Source organism: Gracilinanus agilis, chromosome 6, assembly GCF_016433145.1.
Source record: "Gracilinanus agilis isolate LMUSP501 chromosome 6, AgileGrace, whole genome shotgun sequence".
Lineage (NCBI taxonomy): Eukaryota > Metazoa > Chordata > Mammalia > Didelphimorphia > Didelphidae > Gracilinanus > Gracilinanus agilis.
The window spans coordinates 220,987,166-221,003,655 of NC_058135.1; the positions used below are offsets into that span (position 1 = coordinate 220,987,166).

The 16,490-nt window shown below is 44.1% G+C and overlaps 1 protein-coding gene across 1 annotated transcript in view; it reads right to left on the reverse strand.

The window, feature by feature from the left end:
* Positions 1–15,943: 15,943 nt before the first annotated feature.
* CFAP99 (cilia and flagella associated protein 99) overlaps positions 15,944–16,490 on the reverse strand; it is a 166,342-nt gene continuing 165,795 nt past the window's right edge. The window contains exon 12 of the mRNA XM_044681773.1: positions 15,944–16,114. Coding sequence (XP_044537708.1) covers positions 15,944–16,114 — 171 coding nt within the window. The remainder of the gene's footprint in view (positions 16,115–16,490) is intronic.

The following is a 16,490-nucleotide window of genomic DNA, read 5'->3' on the forward strand; positions in this document are numbered from 1 at the left end:
CACAAAAACCTTTGGAGTCCAGATTCCATATAAATATAATCAAGATAGCTATATCTATGTCTATTCGATAGCAATAGAGCTCTATTATTCATATGTGTATAATATATTCAACATGTATATAGATATTCATTAATATCTTTTTTATAGGGAGAATAGCTATTTCTACAGATCTATATCAGCACATATGTATCTATCTAGATATTGATCCAAACATCTGTTTTTAAGTCTTCTTACCCCAAGTGGATTATACCAGATATATCTGGAAACACTCCTAAGACCAAGTCAACCCTCCCCCCCGCTTCCCCCACACCAATGTGGATCGATATAGGATACAAGTAAAGACTGCAGAGGAGTCAGAGGTCCGGGGTTGGAAGGGGGGATGAGGGCGGGGGTCTCTCTCTCTTGAAAGGAAGTGTGGCATAAGAAAAAAGGGACTTGTACAATTCAGCTCATTTTCTTCTACCTGGGCCCCTCGAGGAGCCCTGGGCCATCCGTCACGGTGTATGCCATTTTGGGAACGGAATGGGACAAAAAGGTATAATAATACATGGCAGAAAAAACTGAGCCTGGTCTGTGTCCCCTGTGCCTTCACTGCCCAGCCAGGGACCCAGAATCTTTAACCCTACGAATTTATCTCTCTAGCTCTCAGTTTCCTGCTCTCTAAAATGGGGCGAATTTTGCCGCCGCTCCCGATTTCATTTACTTCAAAAACCTCATCGTGAGAAAAGGGCTTTGTAGCCTGAGAATACTTTGGCCAAGTTCACTGGCGGAGTCTTTCCGGGGGAGTCCGTGGGAGGGCTCGCCCTTTCCCCCCACCCACCCCACCCCCCACCCTCTCGTCCGGCCAGCCGTCCTGGCGGGCCTCATTTATTCGTTCTCTCACCAAGGCAGACCAGGAATGCGCTTTGGGGCCGAAGCGCCGCATTGGGTGGGGGTGGGGATAGGGAGAAGCGCGGCGCCCTCTCGCCTAGGCCCGGGTAGGCTGCCCGGCCTTGTCCGCCCCGCAGCCCAGCTCCCAGGGAGATGGCATACGTGGTCTCCCGAGTCCGCACATTCCAGCTCCAAAAGAAGGCCCGGGGCGCGAAGGGGAAGCCCAGGAGAGAGACGCAGCCGTCGGGCCCAGCACCTGCGCGATCGCGCCGAGGCCCGGCCGTCGGCCCGACGCCTCCCGCGGCCCCCTCGGACCTACGCGGCCTCGACCCAGCCTAATCGCAATCTGGGGGCCTCATCCACCTTTCCTTCCCCTTCCCATCACGCCATGGCTCTGCTCACCTCCCCTCACACAACCCGCCGCGCTAACGCAGGGACCTCCAGGAACCGGAGACACCGAAGAGACCGAACGGCCGGCACTGCTACCGCCTCTGCCGCCGCCAACCCAGTAGCACTTACGGCTCCTGCTCCACGTCTCCTCCCACTTGAGCCCGAGAGGCCGCTCCCTACGCGCGCCCATTGGATGCTGCCCGTTGTGAGGCCGCCTTCTCTCCCTACCCTCCCCCGCCCCGCGCGCCGAACGTGCTCCAGGATTGGCTGCTAAAGCCTCTCGCTCCCATTGGGCGAAGGACCCGCCCATCTTAGCTTGAATTCTATTCAGTTTAAATTTTACTTTTATTAAGTGCTTTATGTGTACAAGGCCACATACTGGGTATTGGGGGTTACAAAGAATACAAAATAGAAAAATAAAAAAATAAACTGTCCCTGCCCGCAAGGAGCTTACATTCTTCCGGGGAAAAGGCAAGCACGGGTATAGTACTCCAGCTTAGTTCTCTGGTTTAAACCCGCCTTAAAGTCTCCCTCCTCCCTTTCTTCTATTCCCTGGAAACTTTCCTCCTCCTGGACGCTTTTCGCTTTGGCTCTCCGGAGCTGAGGTGTTTCGAGATGAAATCCTCTGATGAATGAATGAAAAAGCATGGATTATGCACTTACTACGTATGGGCCCCCGCACCTGTACAATTACAAAAGTTGGGCTTTGCTCCAGTCAACGTGGAATCTAGAAGCCCCCAAACTTGTAGCCTAGTAAGATTCCATGACGCCCAGTTTAGTTAGCTTAAAGGTGAAAAGCCCCAAGAACTTGTAGCCTAGTAAGATTCCATGACCCCCAATTTAGTTAGCTTAAAGGTGAAAAGCCCCAAGTTTGGGGGCTTCTAGATTCCACGTTGACACTCCCCCATAAGCTTACATTCTAATAGATGGCTACAACTCTTGGAAGGGAAGGGTAGTGGCTAGGGAGGGGAAAGCGAAGACGAGGAAGGGGGAAGGGTGGTCTTGAGGACTGTGAGGCTAGCTATTGCGCCCGTTTTCACACCCTCTGCCTGCACAACTCTCAATTTACCTGCTTAGGTCCTGCTTTTCTGGTGAATGGCTAGAGGGGAGGTGAAGTCCGAGGTCACCTCCCTGAGAAGTTCCTCCCAAAGATAAAAATCGGTCGTTTGGTTATGATGTTGGGATCCCAGGCTGGAAGGGGGGGTGGGGGTGACCGGGAGGATCCTATTTTTAAATGCTATTCAATATAGGCTTGGTATATGACAAGGAGGTATTGGGTTTGACCAAAGAAGAGACTTGATTCTGGTTGAGTCATCACAATGAACTAAGTTTTGGGCGGTTGTCTAGCCTTAAATTTAGCAGTGATTTCTGAAAGGTCACGAAACTTCTTATGCAATTGCTTCTTCCACGCCCTAAAATTTGTTACTGTAATTTGATCTAATAACAGAAAGGGGGGTTGGGGGATTCTTTATTGGACATCCAGTTGATTGCGCAATTCCTAAGTAGACTTAATCTAGGAAATAAAAATTTTAAAAAAATAATGGCATCTTGTTTCTAAGTTATTAATTTTCAAGACCCCTCCCCATTTCCTTCCCAGCAAGGTTTCTTTTGTGTTAACAAAACATCTAAAACAAGACAGTCTTTGAGTTGCCCAACCCTCCTAATAAACAGCTCCCATTTGTTTAATTGGATTATTCAGACATCTTCCAAAGCTCCCCAGTGCTCAAGTTGTGTATTATGTGGACAAGTATCTCTTGAAGTATCAGTCTTTTCTACAGAATAAGAAGAGTTAAAGTGGGTGATTATCTTCTTTCTCTAAATAATACTCTTCTAACTCCTTTTCAAACCTTATTAAAATATCACTCATTCAGGCTGTTTTCATTTCATGCTATTCTTCCCCACCCCCATTCCCCAGCCCCCACCCCATAGGCCACACTCAGACAAGGCTCTCTACAATCATTTGCTTCCAATTCCTTTTTTCTCATACTTACCTCTCTTTAGTCTGATTTCCAACTTCCATCATTCAACTAAAAAAACCCACTCTAGTTGCCAGTGATCTCACTGGCCAAATCAAATGGTCTTTTCTCAATACGCATCCTTTAACACTGTGTCTCCTTAATAGTTTCTATTCCCTAAATTTCTGGGACATTAATTTATCTTGGTTCTCCTCCTACCTGTCTGGCCATTCCTTCTTAGACTTCTTTGCTGGTCTTCATATGGATCTATCCTGGGCCTACTTCTCTTTTCCCTTTATACTATTTTCACCTAGTAATCTTAACAGTTCCCAAAGATTCAATTAAATTTATTCTAATTATTCTCAAATCTACTTATGAAGCCCTGATTTCTCTGCTAACTTCCAGTTCCCCATCTCTAACGGCATATTGGACATTTAGAACTGGATATCCCATGATCATCTTAAATTCTCCAAAACTGAACTCATTATCTTCTCCCTTTAAACCTTCCCCTCTTCCTAACTCTTCCTTATTACTTGTTGAGGGCACCATTATCCTTCCCAGTCACCCATATTCATAATCTAGGTGCTGTCCTCAATTCCCCATTCTCGCTCTCCATATCCTATCTTTTATAAAGTCCTTTGGATTCTACCTTCCTAACTTCTCCTCTCCTCTAACACATCTCCCACCCTGATCACCTCACCCCTGGGCTTTGGCATAAGCCTTCTGGTTGGCCTCCCTCACTCAAGTCTCTCCTCTAGCCCATCCATCAGCCAAAGTGATCTAAAGTACAGCTATGATCATGTCACACACTTTCCAACCCCCCTACCAGTACAAAAACTTATGGTGACTCCCTATTGCCTTCAGGATCAAATGTAAAATCTTCAAAATTCTTCAAAACCTGAAAGGTAGCCCTGCCCTACCTCTCCAGTCTTATTAAACCTCACCTCCCTCCATATACTCCACCATTATATTAAGTGACTCTGGATTCCTTGCAGTTCCTTACAAAAAACACTTCATCTATGACTGCATTTTCAACTTAACTGTTCCCCATGTCTGGAATTCTCACCTCTGCCTCCTGGCTTCCTTCAGGTCTCAGCTTAAATCCTACCTTCTGCAAAAAGCAGTTCTCCTTAGTGTTAGTGCCTTCCCTTCGAGATTATCCCCAATTTCATCTGTATGAATCCTGTTTGTACATATTATTTTCATGGTGTCTTTCCCCATTAGATTATGAGCTCCTTGAGAGCAGAAATAAATTTTGCTTTTGTGTCCCTGGCACCTTTAGTAAAGTGCCTGGCACATAATGCTTAATAAATGCTTGTTGACTTGCTTCCTTGCCTTTTAGGCTCAGGTCATCTTCCACTCCTCTGCAAAAATCACTCCTGACTACTCCAACCCCTACTAGTCCCCTGATTTTCCTTCCTCCGACCTGCCAACTTCTTCCAGAGCTCTAAGTCATTCAGTCAGTCAAACAGTCCTCAGTGTGGCAGCCATGGAGGCACATCTGCAGGAATCACAGGATCATAAATTCTGGAGGAACCTTAGACATCATTTAGTACAACTGCTTCATTTTACAGATCAGGAGAATGATGCTCAGAGGAGCTAATGGCATGTCCACAGTCACACCTCCTGCTTCCAGCTCTAATATTAGAAGATTCTTTCCCAGGACCAGATTGGTCATACATCTGAAAAACTGGCATAACCTTCAGTCTCTTAAGCCGGGTACCAGCCTTCTATATCCTGGGCTACCTCTGCCATCTACCGGCCAATTCCATACAGCCCACGAATCTTTTTTTGGGGGGGAGGGGAGGAAAAAGGGGGAAGGGTAGTATCCCTGTGAAAAACAGCTTTGTACCTGTGGGAGAGTCAGTAGATGAGAAGGGAGCTGGACTTTTAACATTTCTTCCAGCTCTGATATTCCATATTCTATGATTCTTAAGTTCTCTTTATTTGACATTCTGTGTAAGACCCCCCTGACATTCTATATTCAACGTTCAACATTTTATTAACAGCCAGCACTTCATGAGAGGAATCCTGGAGGAGTGGATAGAGAACTGACCTTGGATCCGGAAAGACACGGGTTCAAGTCCTCTGACAACTACTGGCTTATCCTCTAGCCACTCTCCAAAAAGGCATAGAAGATGCCCACCTCCAGGTTTCCTCATCCATGGAGTTCTCTTTGCTAATACAATCAGTCCCTATCCCTGTCATGTGCAAAGCACCGTGTTTGAGGCATCCAGAAACAAACATGAAAGTGTTTCTCAAAGAATTTACATTTTTTTTTTCCTGGAGAGATCTAGTTCCTGAGCATGAGTATGATGCAAGGTAATTTGAGAAAATGAGTCGGAGGAATGGAGGGGGAAGGGTGGAACAAAGCTTCACCTAGGAGGGGGGACCCGAATCTTAAAGGAAGATCACTCTGATGGGCAGAGATCAAAAGGGAGGACATTCTGGGCTCCGAGTACGGCTTGTACGTTCTCATGGAGGCAGGAGATGGAATGTTGAGTTAAGGGAACAATTAGGCCAGTTGGCTAGAACGCAGAGTTCACGAAGGAGAGTCATGTCCAATAAGACCGAAAAGGTAAATTGGAATCAGACTGCGGAATCCCTTAATTGTTTGCATGTGATTCTGGAGGTGCTTGGGAGCCCCTGAAGTTTCAGAATAGGAAGTTACATGTTCAGAAGACTGGGCTAGGAAGATTATTTTGACAGTGATGTGGAGGCTTGGTAAGGGGAGAATCCAAAGAGGAGGCAATTATAATAATTAGCAGAAAAGGGGATGAGGTTAGAAAGACTTAAATAGGATTGTTCTTATTCATATTCAATACTAATTAGTGGAGAGAGAGGAGACTGGACAGTGTTTGACAATTAATTGATTACAAAGCGGGTGAGAGGCAGGGATGAGATTACAAAGCTGAGCGACAGAAATAGGAAAGTTTGGAAAAAGAAGGGCTTTGGGTAAGGAGAAAAATTCTGTTTGGGATATGTTGAGTTTGAGTTTGAGTTGCCAATGAGACTTCCAAAGGGAGGTATGTTTTAGGCAGTTGGAAAGGTAAGGTTGGAATTTAAAGAGAGAGTTTATAATAGAGTATATTATGCTTACAAATATATTTAACTATAACTATAACTCTATATACATACACACAAAACTATACATATATGTTATGGAGACTAATCAGGAGAGAACCACCCCAGATTTCTTGGACCTTGAGCCACCCCAATTGAGCCACATGTGTTCTGGCTCCAGGCTGAAGGTCTTGGCACTCTGGGAGGATACCCTAGACCCACACTGGCAAAGTATTGGCGCTCGGGGAGCTTCTCCATTCCCCCTCTTCCCAGCGCCCAAGGACATTTTTTGCATGCCCAGCCCTCTGTCCAGACACCCAAAGCGAGCACTTCCTCCCTCTGCTCTTTGGAGTAATGCAGGGGGCTCACAGGCAGCTTGAAATTGCAGTCTGGACATGCAAACCTTTGTCAATGCTGCCCTAGATGGTCCTCTGGTCCCCCTATGACAGTGAGGATTAGAGGAGTGGAGAGGGGAAGTACAGCTCATTTTAGGAGATGTTGCTTCCACTTTCTGTAGACAGTTTTGTTTTTTTTTTTTCCTCCAGAATGACCATGTATGGAAACTCCTTCCCTGGGAATTGGGACGAATAGCCATGGCTCACCCATGGCAGTAAGCATGGGAGATGCCCAGAGGAGCCTGAGCTAGGCCTTGGGCCCTGGGCTGCCTTCTAGGCTTTCTTTCACTAATCCTAAGTGACCAAGAATTGAAAATGAGAGGAGAGTATCTACTCCAAAATTTGGGAATTCTTGGACTCCTTAGTCAATACTTCTGGAGAAGCCCCCAGCAGCTATTTAAGTGCTTTTTCAAAGAAAAACACAGATCTGGCCTATCTTGCCAGACAGTATAGAGCTGAGGTAAAGGTAAAATATCTGATAATCCCCACTAAATGCTTCTTGTTTTAATGTTTTAAATACCAACCGCACCCCACAGAGTAATATAACGGGAGTTATATTATTATTTCAAATTTGTCAGCGTGTGTGTGTATGTGTAGGAAAATAAATGTTCTATGCATGGTCTACATATTACATTGAATACTCTGTGTTTCTCTTTTGAGGAAACCCATTATCCAACCTCAGCTTTAACTGATTTTCCATGAGACTCCAGGGAGTGGGCATAAAGAGTCAGAAAGTTGGAGAAAAAGATCCTGACTCCACTTTTTAAGGGATGAAATACCCACCCTGGGACTGAGCCAGGAGGGATCCCTTTGGAGAAGGAGGGCAAGCAATCACAGCCCTGCTGAGTTCAGCAGATGGATATGTTGTTATGTGTGTGTTTGAGTTATCTAAGTAGAACTGATATTTGAACAAAGAGGAGTTAAATAAGATCAGCAAAGGAAAAAGTGTAAAGAGAAAAGATGAGACAAGACAGAGTACAGGGGATATCCATACCTGTGGGGGAGAAAATGGTACATGGTTCATCAAAGGAGATGGAAGATGACCAAACAGGTAGAAGGACACCCAGGAGAGAAGTCAAGGAAATGAAACATACTTGAGAGAGGATGGTAAAAAGTCCAGAAAGCTTCAGAGGTCTTGAAGGCAAGGATAGAAAAGGCCATCAGATTTAACTATAAATATTTTTGTACAAGTTTTTATCTATGATCAAAGGGCAAGCAATCTTTTAGAGCTCTTTGGGCATAGTTCCAAATTGCCATCCAGAATGGCAAATTTAACAATGACTGATCTTGGGAACCTTTGGGAGTACAGTAACAGGAAAGAGAGAAGGTAAAGAGCCATGTTACAAGGGATTGAAAAGTAAATGGGTGGAAAGGAGTGGAGGTAGTGAATGTAATTATGTCTTTTTAGGAGTTTGACAGTAGGGAGAAGAGGTAGAGGATAGCCTGAGGTTGTTATCAAAGGAGGAGATCCCAGTATTTTTGTTCTGAGTATGTTTGTGGACAGCAAGAAGGAAGAGAATGGAAAGAGGGCTGGGGGTTGAGGAGAAAAGGGAAGGATAATGGATGCAAAAACACTTTGAAGACTGTAATGTGTAATTCTTTTGAGAACTGTTGGTTCTTCTTTTTTGACCATTTTCCCCAGGAGAATGACTTTTATTCTTATGTAGTTCTTCTAGTTGTCTGTATATCTTGAACATCAGACCATTAGTGATAGTTGATGTAAATTTTTCCCCCAATTGAACACTTACTTCCCTGCTTACCTTGTTTTAATTTTGTTCCTGCAAAGGCTTTTTGATTTAATATAACCAAAATTAGCATTAAAAAAAAAAACAACATGTAATGTATTGGGTAAATGCCAGAAAGGTTAAGAAACTGTGGTGAATAGACAGAACTGACTTTAACTGGAGGCAGGGTGAAAATTCAAGAACAAAGAGAGAACCCCCTGAGAAAGAGCACTAGAGCCAACAGGCACAGAAAGAGATAGAGATCCAAGAAGAGAGTCAGATAGAGGAAGGAGCTTTCTAAGGGAAAGAACCCTGAGAGATGGAGAGAAAAGACAGATGGATAAATGAAGACTGGAGTCACACACCTACCCAAACTCTTTCCTGGAGGAGACCTGAGCACCAACAAGTAGCCTGCAGGAAACCAGGTCCATTGAAGAAATGGTGCCAAATGGAGTCACAAACTGATGAGGAGTTGGAGATTCAGAAGATAAGGAGCCATCACCAGAGGGAAACAGGAAGGGGAAGTAGGTCCAATGGGGAGCCATGATGTGAGAAAACAACCCAGGCCTACAGATTTACTGGTACTTTAAGGCATATGGACTTGGTGGATTCTATGGGAAAACAGAATCTACCAGAGGGGAGGGGTTGATGATTTGCAATTCTCTAGCAATCCTGAATCCTTTCCTTCTGAAAGGGGTCCCTCCCAGGGCTGTGCTGTAAGACGAGAGGACTAGATAGGATCCTAGGGAAGGTGAGGCTCACCAGATGGGAAAGTTCTTTGACTCCTTGATTCTTTGCCCTTGGTAATACTAGAATTGAACTCTATTGGTCCGTAGGCCAACACCTACATGAGGCAGAAGGAAATGTCTTGACCATTTATGGACTCAGGTTAGAATCATTTATGTTTTCTGCCAGATCAAATAAAAACTATTCCAAATCCTCTGATATTTTTAACCTGAGTATATACATGGAAGATGAAGGCACTTTTAGATATGATACAAATATTCCTTGGAAAAAAATGAAGCAAATTCTGACATTCCTAAGGGAAATCTTAGATGGAGGCTTAAGCCAAATCAATGATTATTATTTTTTTTAATTTAAAACCTTTACCTTCCATATTAGAATCAATACTGTGTATTGGTTCTAAGGCAGAAGGGCGATAAGAGCTAGGTAGTTGGGGATAAGTGACTTGGCCCAGGGTTACAACGCTAGGAAGTGTCTGAAGCCAAATTTGAACCCAGGACCTCCCATCTCTAGGCCTTACTCTATCCACTGAGCCACCTATCTTCACCACCACCCAAATCAATGGTTACTGAGAAGTCTCTAGAGCTGAGTCTCAGGATCTAGCCACAGGTTCCCCTAGATTCCTTCTGGCAGTCATTTCTGCCCACATAAATGAATGGAAGACATTAGAACTTGACAAGTCATTATTGATTGGTTCTCTGTCATGTCTTATATACCCAGGGAAGATAGCAAACACCTCTCTTGTTATTGTCAAGTTCAAAAATTGCTGCTTCAGTATGACAAAAAATTAACCAATCACCCATATTTTTCTCTTCTCCCTTTGACCCTAGTGGATTTAAGCATTTCTTTGATGGTACCTGCATATTCACATCATTCAACCTTTGAAGAATAAGCTGTGACTTCCCTCTCGGAAGGAAGAGCCCCAAAGATTTGCTCATTTAGAAGTGAGGAATTTGAAGAGACTTCTAATTTTTTAGTGGTGTGTGTCTATCTCACTTGGGCTGCAGCAGTGACTCATGGCTTGATCCTACTATTGCACTGGCACAGAAATTTTGTCCTCCATTTCTGACCTGGGTTGGTTTACCCCATCCCCATTTTAGGCAGCCTTGTGGCCCCCTGATCTGGGGTGGTACCAGACTTAGTGCCTCCATCAGCTTAACCTAAGCCTCAGCTTCCTCTGGTAGCAAAGATTAGATATACACACACCAGCACACTCACACCTATTATTCTATTCACCACACTCCACTTTCCATTCAAAACTGCCTTTACCAGTTTGCCCATCCCAGTTCCCAGAAATCTTCTTTTCCAAAAGAGAAGCAAGGTTGGCATAGGTTCACATCCTTTCTGAAAGCAGTTCTTCAGGTTTACTAGAGCTATCTCCTGAACACATCAGGACTCTAAGTGGTAGTCTATCCATTTCCTCCAATGGCTTTTACTGAGGCAGTCTCGGTGGTGAGAGTCCTCTCACTGCTGGTGCTGGGCTTGGGTATGGACTCAGAGAAATGGACTGGAGGAATGAAAAGGATGGCTCTATGTCTGGTACTAAAAAAGATCATATATGTGTGTATATATACATATAGCCTCTTCCTTTCCCCAAAGGATAATCTCCTTAAAGAGACTAATTGTGGCTTTTCTTCCCTTCAAAGTTATCCTTGGCAGTCATTTTATGGTGGTTTCACCTATCTAGAAATATTAGGAAGATAGGGACCAAACCTTCTTTACCTCTCTCTTCACAATCTCTCTCTTAAAAAAGGCACTTATTCCCACAACTTCAACTACAACCACTATTCAGGTACCTCCCAATTTTTTATCTTCAAACTTGTCTTTCTTCTTCTCTGGGTTCCACTCCACTCTCCAGACTTTTCCCCACCATACTATAGCAGCTTTCTCACCATGGAAGTTCACTTTGCTCCTGGAGCCTCCTAACCTCATCCTGGAAATTTATCCTCATCCCTGACCTTCTCACAATGCAGATATACTCCGCCCTTACAGTCCTTTCTTCTGATTGGTTGATTGCTCCCAGACCCTCCAATTTGAGGAAAGTGTCCAGGTCAACCATATCTCCCTTCTCCGTTGCACTCCATTCCTGAGTCTTCAAGCTTTCTCCACCATTCCTCTGTGCCAGGGTCTTCTCCATCGTTGCTTCCTTTTATATGTTATCTTTCCCAATCTTAGGTCCTTGAAGGCAAGGATTGACTTTATTTCTGCTTGTATTTGTATTCCCAGGGCTTAGCACAGTACCTGGCACAACATAAGCACTTAATAATAAATGTTGATTGACTTGACTTGGCCTCCTGCTTAAACTCCAGACCCTTACCCACCACCCGTCCCCAACTGCGAGTTGAATATTTTCAACACATTCAATTCAATGTTTCAACAAAGTTCCTCATTATTCCCCCAACTGAATAAACATCTAAGACATACCATGGAGTGTTCTAGGCATCCAGTATTAATTGGAAGGAAATAATGAAATAGTTCTTGCTCTATAGGAGCTTACTGGGGGTGCGGGGGATAGATCATGTATACATAACACAAAGTAACTGGAAGAAGAAGCATCCACTCTTCTTTATGACTTCATTATTTCTATCTTTGGTACCACCATTGGCCAGGTCTCCCATGTGTGAAAGGTTAGGAGTAGGTGACTCTTCCTCTTCCCTAGTCTCCCCTAAGCAGCTGCCATGCCCTATTCTTTCCTCCTCCACAGCACCTCTTGTACCCATCCCATCATCACTTTTCCCCAAACCACCACTCTAACAAAAGTGCTCCTCATCATCTCTGGAGATCATGGTAGCAGACTCCTACCAATTCTTTTTACTTCCATTCTCTTTCCACTCTAATCTAAACTTTCATACCATTTCCAGACTAGTCTTCCTTACACATAAATCCAGTTATGTTGTTGCTGCTATCTACTGTTTGATGTTGTTTTTGTTGTCATTTTCCAGTCATGCCTGACCCTTCCTGCCTCCATTTGGGGTTTTCTTGGCAAAGATTCTGGAGTGATTTGCCATATCTTTCTTTGGTTCATTTTATAGATGAGGAAAGTGAGGTAAATAGGGTTAAGTGATTTGCCCGAATTTCTGAGACTAGATTTGAACTCAGGAGGTGGAATCTTCCTGACTCCAAGCCCAGTGCTCTGTCTACTGTACCAATTAGCTGCCCCAGTATCTACAGAACCATGGCATCCTTAACCTGGCATCCAAGATCCTCCATGACCTAGCACAAAGCTAACTATCCAACCTTATCTCCCATGACTTAACACTCTCTGTTCTAATCAAACTAATTATTTTTACAGACTGTCTTCCAGAAATATTTTGTATGTTTTGTTCTCTATGCCTATTGTACTCTCTCCTTGTGTGTTATTATTGCCCATACTTTAAAGCCCAACTCAAATGGCACCTTCCCAAGGCAGCCTTCCCTGATTTCTCTTTTTGATGATGATCTTTTCCCTACAGACCTCATATGCACTCATTACAATAATGATGGATTTAGAGCCAGAGATATTTTTTTTTTTAGGAAAGGGTCCTGCCATGCCTTACCTCCCTCATGCCTGCATTCTCTTTAGAGTCCTTTTCCTCCTCACCTATTATACTGCTGCTCCCTCTCCCTGTTTGATCTCTTCTTTATCAATAGTTTTTCCCCTTTGGGGGATGAAGGGGAAAGTAAAAACATGAATCGTGTAACCATGAAAAATTTTTCTAAAAAATAAAAATAAAAAAAATCTTTTCCCCCCTTTGGCATGTAGACCTTGAGTCTAAGAAATGTCATTTGCTTGTATTTATCTCCCAGGAACTTAGCACAGAGCTTGGCATATGCTTTGTCTACCCATCTTATAATTACCTCATTTTTAGACCAACTCCTTTTTATAGGGTCATTAAGTGGTACAGGGAATAGAGCACTGAACCTTGTATCAGAAAGATCTGAGTTCAAATTCACCCTCAGACACTTGTTAGCTATGTGACTGCCTCCGTTTGGACTATAAAATGGAGATAATAATAGCACCTGCCTCTAAGGGTTATTGTTATAATCAAATGAGATATTTGAAAAATCTTAGCACCGTGTCTGGCACATAGTAGGTGCTATATAGATGTCAGCTATCATCATCATCATCATCATCATCATCATCATCATCATCATCATTATTATTATTATTATTATTATTAGATGTGGAAACTGAGTCAGGGTCACATAGCTACCATGTGCTCGTGATGGAATTTGAATCTGGATCTTCCAAAATGTAAGTCCAGCACAATTTCTGCTGAAAAAAAAAACAACAACAAAACCCTGCTTTTTCTTTAGTGTTTTTGTGGTCGTTGCCCTTCGTATTTGAAAAAAGATCAAAATGTATCCCTGGGTGATCTTTCAACTTGCAGAAAAAATGGACTTCAGTGAGGCAGAGGCATACAAAGTCATCAGCTTCCCTCTCTCTTCCAGAGTCATCAAAGTCCAGTGGCAAGACAAAAGTCAGGGTGACCGGTGATGGTGTCTCCAGTGTCTGCCCAAGCTCTAAGGTCTCCAAAGTGCTGGAACAAATTGTTCTCCTCTTCCCCTTCCACTGGGGGATGTCTTCACATGCTTGGGGCAGACATCCTCCAACTCACTGATGGGTGTAAGACCCGTTGGTTTCCTTCAACCTGGTTTAGCCCGCCTGGAGAGAGTTTATCAGGGTGAGGCTCTGCACATGCTCCTGCTTCTCAGAGCCACAGCGGAGAGCTGGGTGGCAGGTGGACGTCAGAGGAGGATGAACAGCCCTGAAAAAGGCTCAGTGAGCCCTCGCACTAGCTGTTTCCCTGAACACCTCATTTACCCTGGTGTTTTTGTACTAGAGTTTGTCCATGTTTCCATCTCCTTCCCTTATGAAACTAAGGTTGATGAGGCCAGGGAGTGTCTTCTCTAAAATTTGTATCTTCCTCCTCCCCTGCCAACACAAAAGGCCTTTAAATGTTTGTTGAACTGAATTTACTAACTTCAAGTCTTTCAGAGACTAACTGACCCCAAGTAGAGACACAAACTCTAGCAGTTGAAGAGAAGAGAGTCAAGCAAAGAGCCTGATGTAGTTCACAGGATCTTGAGATTTGGGGCTGTAAGGACCTAGAGAGTTCAATTCCTTTATCTTACAGGTGAGGAAAGTGAGTTCTAGAGCTATAAAGGAACCTGCCCAGGATCATATAGAGCCAGGATTTGAACTCCCCATTCTGGAACTGAAAAACTTCCCCAGATGTAGATTGAAGCTGAGCATTCCTGCTTAACTCTCTGAGCTCTGGTCCTAGAGATCATTCACAACTTTGGGGGAGAATCAGGTAGTTTTTTCCAGCCCAGACATCTGGTACTCTCTTCTCCTCCTCCCTTGGCTGCACCATGGAGAGGCTGTGGTTGACTTTGGCATCCTTATGCCCCTGCTGAAGGACAGCTGAAAGCTGGGAATCATGACAGTTGATAGAATGAGCCCTTTCTCCAGAAAGGAGGGTAGGACAAAACTTGAATATATCCACAAAACACAATAAGAACAACGGATAAAACATCTGGCATGTTCAGATCTAAGCCTTGTAAGCCACTGAAGAATTCTGCTTATTATTCTTTGTCACTCTCTCACTTCTCCTTTCCCCCTCTCTGCTCGCCATTGCCTATGTAAGACTATCCTGGTGGAAACGGAAAGCTTTTTGTTGGGATCACGCATCCACGTAGACCCAACCCATTCCAATTCTTGACCCTAGCACGCCCGCAGCTGGACACTAGCCAGGGAGATTTTGCTAAGTCATTTCTGATTTGTAGTGGAAGGGATATGAGGGGAAGCTTTCTGGAGGAAGTATCGTTTAAGAGAGGTCATGAAGGATGAGCAGAATCACAGGACTGGCAGATAGAACATCTGATTCCTTCCCCTCATTGGAAAGATGAGTAAATGAAAGCCCAGGAAGAGAAAAGGCTTGTCCAGAGGTAATTAAGTGGCAGTGCTGAGATTCCTGCCCAGGTCTTCTTACTTCAAAACCATTTCTCTTTCCTGTAAACCACAGCTATGTGGTAGATGGGGTGGGATGGCTAGGATGGCTGGGAACATTAGTTCATTCAGGCTATAGGGAAGAATGTGAGGGAAAGAACCAGATAAGAAGCCTAGAGTACATAAGGCAGATAAATAGGAGTTCCCCTTGCTCTTCTGATTTAGTTTTAGTTTAGCATGTTAAAAAAAACAAACACAATTTATTTATTTTTTCCCACATCACTACCAAATAACCCCAACAACCCCACTCCCACCCCTTAAGCAAAATCCAACTTTGTAACAGTTAAATTTCATTAAGCACAAACAAAATCAACACATTGACCCTGGAAACCATTAACCCTACAAACAGGTTTCCTTCTTAGAACCAACAAAGTGGGAGGTTCAAAAGAGAATCTGGCAACAACATTCCCACAATAGAACATCTCTCTAGGAAAGAACCTCAGAACATGGATCTTAGCATCCTGAGGTAACTAGGGAGTCAGAAATTACTCACAAAAAAGGTAAGACTGCTCAAAGCTGGAGGGTTCACTTTGTACCCTCAGTTAGTTCCCCCTCCAAAAAAAAAAAAAACACTGAAAGTGTGCGGCTGTGATGCTGAACTCACACAGAAGATGTTCTAGGACTTCCTAGTCAGCATCCTTTATTCCATGGTCCGCACCCCTCTTCACCTTGACTTAATATCCTCTGCTATCCCCGTGACAACCCTTGGGTGTTTTGGGATCCAAGCCTCATGGGAGGCCAACTGGCTACCTTCACTGTGTATCCAAATCCCCTAGGGCTGGTGTCTAGCTCTTGAGGGGACAGAACAAATTAGGTGGCATTTTGAGACCTCAGAATGCATGGTAAAGCTCCGCTCAGGGTGGACACACGGAACATGTCTCTCTGCTCTGCTGCTCTGGGAACTGTTTCTTTCTGAAGTTTCCTGTAAAGTCTTTCTTGGCCCCTCTCCAACAGTCTCCAGTGGCGTTCTTCAAAAGGCGTCTAGGAAAAAGGAAAGACAAGACCATCACTTATCCAGAGCCTGGGCTCCCACCTACTTCCCCCAAGGGAAAACTCAAGATCCCCTTGGGGTCCCAGGGAAGATCCCTGGCACAAAAAGTGGCCTTCTCGTGGTTTTAGGTCATGTCCTCTGCTGACCAGAACAAATTTTGACCAGAACAACATCTTGGCTCCATCGGTTTGATTTTAAAGTTCCACCCAAGGGGTGGCTAGGTGGCTCCATGGATAGAGAGCCAAAAATGTATGAAGAACTTGGGTTCAAGTCTAGCCTCAGAAATTTCCTAGCTGTATGGCCTTGGGTAAGACCCTTAACCCCATTTACCTAGCCCTTATCTCTCTTCTGCCTTGGAACTGATAT